Genomic DNA, 8726 nt, shown 5'->3' with positions numbered 1-8726 from the left:
ACCTCTGTGGACCAGCCTGGACCTCAGAACAACTAAAGACCTGATCACCTCTGTGGACCAGCCTGGGCCTCAGGATGACTAAAGACAAATGATCATTAGATCTAAGAGGTTTGGAGGACACATGAAACTGCAGGAGGTCAGACAGGTCTACAGGAGCCTGTCCTTTCAGGACCTTATAGGTCGGGGCTGTTCAACTAAACTGCTCAGGGGGCCACAGTTACAGAGAGCCAGCAGCTCAGGGACCGGACATCCAGTGATTATAGTTTGCCGGACCGAGCTCACCAGCGGGCCGGAAGTGGCCCGCAGGCCACCCATTGAATAGCCTGTTATAGATCATCAAAAAAACTTTAAAATTAAAAAACTAACAGGGAGCCAGTGACAGGAAGCATCACTGAGGAGATTTGTTCCTGTTTCTTTATTTGTGTTAAAAGACGAGCTGCAGTTCTGAACCATCTGCATCCTGAGAAGCTGCCCTGGACTATCACCAACACACAGAAAGTAACAGCGATCCAGCTGAGAGGAAATAAAAGCCCGAATCACTCGTTCAAGTCTTTGAAGGATAAGTTGATCTTAAAAAACAGACTCACCACAACACTTCTTCTCTCTCAGACATGCTCATACACAGTTTTACATTGGCTGTAGATTTTTTTCTTTGAATGTATATTCAGAGTTTAAATGTATAGTCGTGGTAAATCCCTGATAAAATGTTATTATTGAAAGGACATAATTGTTGGAACTAGTTATCAAACACCTCAAGTGTACTTGTACTTGATGCCCTGTCCATTTCTGCTATGTGAACAGGAGAACCCTTACCTTTGCAGTGATGAGTGTGACGCCTCCAGCCCTGACTTGTCTCACCCCCCTCAGCTGATGGGAGACAAGGAGAGGGGTGGGCTCATCACATATTGGCAGACGGTCACATGGTCCAGGTATCCTGAGCCCTTAATGGCCAACATCACTCTGTCGTGGAACAAGAGCCTCGAGGTGGTTGACGATATTATCATCACCTTTGAGTATGGCCGACCGACCAGCATGGTGCTGGAGAAATCTATGGACAAAGGTAACAGACCATGCTGCAGGGAATGGGGAGGTGGTGGTGTGTGTGGGGGTATTCGTTGAGGATCCATCAATAGATATATTCTTTCTCAGCCAGAGCCTCACGAGTGATGATACGATGAATTCAACAAGTCAGATACCAGTGAGGCAGTCATCAGAAAGATCATCATGGCAACAATGTGTCTTTAGTATAAAACCATCACATGGGTATAGTCCTAAAACACTGAATGGATGTTTGTGTTGCAGGAGCAACATGGCAGCCCTATCAGTACTATGCTGATGACTGTCTCGAAGCCTTTGGGATGTCCCCTAAACAAGTTTCTGATTTAGCACCAACAAACTTAACCCGAGTTGTCTGCACAGAGAATTTTTCCCGCTGGGTTGGAGCCAAGGTGAGTATCTGGATCTGGGCAAACTGTGCAACTGACTTGATAGTAACAGCCAGATACACACATCTGCTTTTTGACTGAAACTGCATTAGGAGGAGAAGAATGTGGTGTTTGAGGTGCGCGCTCGGTTCGGAGTGTTTGCTGGTCCAAAGCTCATTAACATGGATGCTCTGTACACCCGAATGGAGACCATGAAAGGCCTCCGAGACTTCTTCACGTTCACCAACCTTCGACTGCGCCTCCTCCGTCCAGCGCTGGGAGGAACTTATGTACAAAGAGACAACCTGCTCAAGTACTTCTATGCTGTTTCCAACATCGATGTACCTGCCAGGTAACTTGTTCACAACCAGCCAGACCCACTGACACAAGATTACAACTTCACAAACTTTAAGGACACCCACAAATTGTCCAAGCATCTTATTGACATCCATCCATCCATCCCAGACACTCATCATAAGTAAAAATGTTGTTGTTTTTTCTGACAACATACTTCAATATGTGACCAAAGTGGTAACTTCCAATGGTTCAACCGTCTGACTCAGAGAAACACAGCTGCAGTCCTCAGATTTATCAGATTACTGCCAAGTTAGGTTAGATGTTTCAGATCATAGCATGCAGAGTTACCTGAAAGAGGAGGAGGGAGCAGCATCACAACATACATGTAGGCCAGCCAGTTGAACCTGAATCATGTCAGGATCTGGGGTTCTGGGCACTGCAAACTATAATTAGACTGGCTAAATTATCAGTAGAAGACTCCGTCATTAGAGGACATTTATACCAGATGGTGCAGAACCAGAGCAAGAACATTATGATGGACCCCACCCATCTAGCTTTTGAACTGTTCCCCCTTCTCCCCATAGCAGAAAGGTATTCTGGCTCAGTGGAATGGAATATTAACTTTGTGGATCATGGGATTTTTGTGTTTATTAATCAACTTTAGGTCATTTACTTATTATTTTGGCTCTGAAAATTTGTTTAGTTTTTTTCCTTCTATATGTCAGACATGTTGATGAATGACAAATACATGGTATCTGGAATTCTGATAGGGCCGCATTACTCTCTTCCTTCAAGGACAGGATCAGCAAACACAGTCCCACACCCCAAGAAGCTTCAAGTCGGAACATTGCTGTAGGTTGTCATTCAGTACCAGTTGAACTGCCAAATTTATGCAGGAGACTCCCGATGCCAGCTTTCCAAATGTGAGAGGGAACTAAAGGAAGCCTGGGGGCTTGTTCCTGATAGAGATGGCCCTACTTTAGTGAACAAGAACAACTGGCTGTCCAGTTCTATGTCCAGGGAGTTTGTACAGTTTAAATAAATGTCTTCTCCTGTATGCACCAACCACCCCTTTGCAAAAGCCCCATAAAGGCCAAACAAGTGGAGCCTGTGCTGTGAGAGTGATAACAAAAACACAGCTATCCTCATTTGAGCTCATTTATTGGTAAATTAATGTCCACAGTTGACAAACTGGCCATCACCCAAAAAATCCTTGCACGTGACAATAATTAGAAGTTTATCCAGGGGTCATTTTAAAAGAATGTGAAAGTTCATGAAGATTATCAGGCAGAGATTTTGATTGGGAGTTGAGCTGTTGTGAGGGTTTCAGGATGACCAGGAAAACTTTGAGCTTTGGTGTAATCTGGAGAATTAGCTCATCTTTAATTTCAACACCTCCCCTTGTTTCTCAGGTGTAAATGTAACCTGCATGCATCTCGGTGTTTACTGCGCGATGCAACACTGCAGTGTGAATGTGACCACTACACAATGGGACAAGACTGCCAACGCTGCAGTGGAGACTTCAGATCCTCCAGCTGGAGACCAGGATCATACCTGCCCCTGCCCAGAGGCTCTGCCAACACCTGTATGCACCAGCAAGCACAAAAACACTGTACACACCTGCACACAACCACTGTACACACCTGCACACAACCACTGTACACACCTGCACACAACCACTGTACACACCTGCACACAACCACTGTACACACCTGTATACACAACCACTGTACACACCTGCATACACAAACACTGTAAACACCTGTATACACAACCACTGTACACACCTGCATACACAACCACTGTACACACCTGTATACACAACCACTGTACACACCTGTATACACAACCACTGTACACACCTGCACACAACCACTGAACACACCTGTATACACAGCCACTGTACACACCTGTATACACAACCACTGTACACACCTGCACACAACCACTGTACACACCTGCACACAACCACTGTACACACCTGCACACACAACCACTGAACGCACCTGCATAAACAACCACTGTACACACCTGTATACACAACCACTGAATACACCTGCACACACAACCACTGAACGCACCTGCATAAACAACCACTGTACACACCTGTATACACAACCACTGTACACACCTGTATACACAGCCACTGTACACACCTGTATACACAACCACCAAACCTGAATATTATTATTTATTGTTTCTGTTCTCCCAGTTTACAGAAACACAAAAATAATGTCTAAAAATTTAACGAAAACCAAAAATCTTCAGTTCATTGATCTGTTTTTTTTTTTTTAAACAAAATATCCAAAAGGAAAGAAAGAAAAAAAAAAACCTCAGCGCAGGTCCTAGAACCTGCAGTGACTTTGTTCCCAAGGGTTCTACAATCTGTTAGTTTTCATCAGACATCTTACAAAAATGCTGTCCTCATGTAAAATGTGGAGCAGAGAGATAATTGTTGTTACCTTTGGTTCTTTTGGTTCTTTACAGGTGAAGGAGTCAAAACTGCAGCCAGTAAGTGATTCTCAACTATTCACCTGTCAGCTTACCTGTCTGTTCATCTGTGTAGTCACCTGTCTGCTAGTTTGTGTCAGGTCGCATGTTTTCAACCCGTGTGTGTCTGAACACTTGTCATTATTGCATCAGTTGATTTCACATCATAACTAGAAGGAGTAGTACAGATTGATTAAAGTGCTGTTTTGAGGAGCACTTATTAGTAATCATTATATTACCTGCAGCAAACATTGATCAAATCAGTTTAGAATTATTCCAGACAGATTCGTTGTTAGCCGAATTCACTGAGCAAATTTCTAAGTGGAACTGAAGCAGATTTCTGTCTTAAAACAAGATGAATCTGAAAACTTTTACAATATTCAAGAAAACTTGATGGAGATTTTCAGTTATCCAGAATACACCACATCAAAAATTGACAAGAAAAAACATCCAGTCATCTTTTTAGAAAAAAAATTTTTTTTTAGAATTGCTGGATTGTAAATTTGTACATTATCAATTATGCATGTAAGACTTATTTACAACATCCATAGTTATTTATTTATATACTGTCAAATCTCTGATTGGGGGAGCGGTGGCGCAGAGGTTAGAGAAGGTGGGCCTGTGATCGGAAGGTTGCCGGTTCAACTTCTCAGCTCGACAACATCATAATCTGGGCCCTTGATCAAGGCTCTTAACCCCCACCATCTGCTCCCCCGGGCACCCTAGCTGTCAGCTCTCTGCTCCACACAGACGGCTGTGGTAGCTCGGTGGTCTGCGGTTGCATCAGGAAGGACATCCGGCGTAAAAACAATCACCAAGTCTTCATGTGAGTTACTTCACTGTGGTGACCCCTCAAGAAGGGAGCAGCTGAAAGAAAAAAAAAGTTAAAATCTCTGATTACTTACAGTTAAATAACTATGTACATAAATATTTATTTACATCAAAATCCAAGATTATTGACACAAAAACTTGAGTCGCTTGAGGTCAAATATCAATACCAAATCGAGAAATGTATTGTCAGATGTAAAGTTTTAAAAGTAAGCAGAGTAGACTGTTGTACAAGTACAATTTAATGTTTAAAACGTGCACAAGCATGATAGCTGTGAGACAAATATTCTATTTAAGATGACAGAAATCTGCTGTAGATTAAGACCAATTACAAATGACACCGTGATTGGCTGAGATAGATTAAAGATTCATTCAACCTTTATTTCTACAGGTTAGTCTCAAGAGAGACCTGTTTTTAACCAAGAGCACGATGAGGTACAGACAACAATACACAATCATGTAAAAAGCATATAAAATAAAAAGTAAATAAAATACATTTATATAAAAAATGAAACAAAAACAGCCACATTATAAACACGGCAGAAACTTTCGTTCAGATGCAACAGTGACACAAGTCGGACATTATAAGTGGTAGATGGATAAAGCAGTCGATGTAGAGCAGATGTGACAGCAGCTGGATCATCAAACCTCGTCCTGCAGAGTTTGCATTCAGCTGCGGTCAGGGAACATTAGAGACAGAAATGGATTCTGCAGAACACAAACTGAAACTTTTACCGTCTCGTGATTGGACAGTTTTGCACTTCCAGACGCTCGTCTAAAATTTATTTTAAGTTTCCAACAGTTTAAAAAGTGTGTAGAAACAGAAGAGGGGGAGCGGGACACAGCAGTCATTGAGTGACAATCAGAGGGACACCTGGACGGTTCTCCAGTCCATCGCAGGCCAGGACATCTGGACGGGTCTCTAGTCCATTACAGGCCGAGACACCTGGACGGGTCTCTAGTCCATTGCAGGAACACCTGGACGGGTCTCTGGTCTATCACAGGGACACCTGGATGGGTCTCCATTCCTTCACAGGGACACCTGGATGGGTCTCTAGTCCATTACAGGCCGAGACACCTGGACGGGTCTCTAGTCCATCGCAGGAACACCTGGACGGGTCTCTGGTCTATCACAGGGACACCTGGATGGGTCTCCATTCCTTCGCAGGGACACCTGGATGGGTCTCCAGTCCATCGCAGGCCGGAACACCTAGATGGGTCTCCAGTCCATCACAGGGACACCTGGACAGGTCTCCAGCACAAGGAGAACATGCAAACTTCTCACACACAACCCCCCCCCCCCCCCCCAGATGGAATACAAAACGACAGCACTAACCACTGCTCCACCATGCTGCCCAACACCAGATCCCACAATGCCATTATTAATTTACCAAAAACAAAATGTTACATCTGTGAGAGACAAAATAAGTCCAGCCTTGTTGCAGAGAGGAGATGTTAGGAAGACAGGCTGGATTGTTTCAAACATTAAAAACAAGCAGTCTGCATTCACGTAGTTAGTGATAGTGTTAAATATTTCTGTTTGGACACACTTTAAAACTGCATGTTAATTTTTCCATCACAACGAGATGTTGATGGTGAAGAAAAGCGCGGTGGAGTTGTGACATTAGTTAAAAACAGTTAAACTGGAAAGCTGTCTCAGTTTCCTGTTCTGCAGATTTCAGCCAGTTTCTCCAGATTAACAAATTCACTAAAGGGTAACAACTCTTCTTCTCTGACAGCGGCTGGTGACTCTAACTCAGCAGCATCTGATAGACCTTCTGCCTCATCAGATGGAGTGACTGAAAGTACTACTAGTACTACTGCTGCATGTCCCAACACTCCTGTCACTGACACTTCTACCACCACTTTTACTATGGCCATCAGCAGTACTCAGACTGATAGGAGTGCTGCTGTTGAGACTACTACTGACAGTGCTTTTACTGACAGTACTTTTACTGACAGTACCTTTACTGACAGTACTTTTACTGACAGTGTTTTTACTGACAGTACTTTTACTGACAGTACCTTTACTGACAGTACTTTTACTGACAGTGCTTTTACTGACAATGCTTTTACACGTGTTACAGATACTGATCTGACTTTGTTTTTGTACACACTGAGTACTGACTCAAGCACCAGAATTGCTCCTGCAACATCAGATACAGGTAGTAGTTCTACCCCCACTGATCCATGGCCTACCAGTGCTATAGAAACAAGTACTACCACTGATGCTACTACTACTATTGATACTACTGTACTCAACAATGGTCGTGGTGGGACCCTCAGTATGTCTAAGACTGCTCTTACAACTGATAACATTAACATTATCACAACATTTGACTCTAATACTCTAGTTTTCACTGCCAGCAGCAATACTATTGGTACTACGAAGGCACTTCCTGACTTCAGCAATACAGCAGGACAATCAGAAGACAGTCCAACTCTGCAGATTGGACCTGTGTCCACAGCAGTTGTCTCCACTCCCAGTATGACCAGTAGTAGCTCCAGTGTTACCAGTAAGGGCCCAACAATCCCAGGCAGCAGTAGTGACTTGGAGGTGTCTAGGACTGATTCAGTCACTGCACCCTTTGGCTCCACTCCAGACTTTGTGTTATCTGGAACTGACTTGATGGCCAGTATCATTCCACCTTCTGTTGGTGTAGTGGCATCAGCCAGCATCCCAGATCTGGCTCCAGCTGGTAATGAGGCATTTTTTGGAGATACTCTGCCATCTGTGTTTGCTACAGCCAGTCAGGAAAGAGATGCTCCTTTTACAAGATCTGAGACAACTCCAGACACTCCAGCACCTCTTCCAGATAATCAGCTAAGCATACCATCCCTGGATCTATCTCCTGATGAAGTTACTGCTGCTGTCCCATCTCCTGGTGTACCTAGCTCAAAAATGAATCTGCCAGAAGAAGCATCTGCTGAGTTATCTCCTCTAAGTTCATCTTCTCCAGTTATTACTTCCCAAGGGCAAGCATCTGAAGCTGAAGACACATCAGCTGAATCAAATCTTCCTGATCCACCTTTTTCAGACAATACTCCAGGAGTACCATCCTCTGCATCTTCAGCCACATCAGGAGAATCTTCTTTTCCAGATGTTCCACCACAAAGACCACCAACTCGGGAGATTTTTATTGAAGGGCCTGTTCCTGAATTACTGCCTTCAGATGCACCCCCTTTTGAAGAACCGCCTTTAAAGCTACCTCCAGAAGTGTCATCCTCTAGAACTCCAGACACTTCAGTGGCTTTGTCTCCATCAGGTACACCTCTCCCTGACACATCTCCAGAAATACCTTCTCCAGATGAACTTACTCCTGACTTACTATCTGCAGAAGTACCTCCACCTGATTCTCCTAATCCAGAATCACAGACTCCAGACACTTTGACAGATGCTCGTGCTCCTGGTGCAAGTCTTCCTGATGCTTCCCCTCCAGTTACTGAGACTCTTCAAAATATTTTATCTTCCTCTAGTGAAGGAGAAGGTAATCTGACAGACAACGTTTCTAAAACCATGGTCCAATTTGGTCCTGCTCAGGATTTAGATTCCCAACAGGAGAGAAAGTCTCCTGAAGAAGAATCATTCCAAGAATCACAGTTTGAAGAAAAGAAAGAAGAAAAGAAGGAAGAAAAGAAGGAAGAAAAGAAAGAAGAAAAGAAGGAAGAAAAGAAAGAAGAAAAGAA

At 43.6% G+C, this 8726-nt stretch overlaps 1 protein-coding gene across 1 annotated transcript in view; it reads left to right on the top strand.

Moving 5' to 3' along the window:
- Positions 1-8726, top strand: part of ntng2a (netrin g2a) — a 21246-nt gene that overhangs the window by 4486 nt on the left and 8034 nt on the right. The window contains exons 3-7 of the mRNA XM_037680145.1: positions 802-1060; positions 1303-1448; positions 1538-1776; positions 3134-3320; positions 7972-7984. Of these exons, the coding sequence (XP_037536073.1) occupies positions 802-1060; positions 1303-1448; positions 1538-1776; positions 3134-3320; positions 7972-7984 (844 nt within the window). The remainder of the gene's footprint in view (positions 1-801; positions 1061-1302; positions 1449-1537; positions 1777-3133; positions 3321-7971; positions 7985-8726) is intronic.

The sequence above is a fragment of the Nematolebias whitei genome, chromosome 8 (genome assembly GCF_014905685.2).
Source record: "Nematolebias whitei isolate Nwh7 chromosome 8, NemWhi1, whole genome shotgun sequence".
Taxonomy (NCBI): Eukaryota; Metazoa; Chordata; class Actinopteri; order Cyprinodontiformes; family Rivulidae; genus Nematolebias; species Nematolebias whitei.
Note: the sequence above shows the minus strand (reverse complement) of the source record. Positions and strands in the feature narration are given on the sequence as shown.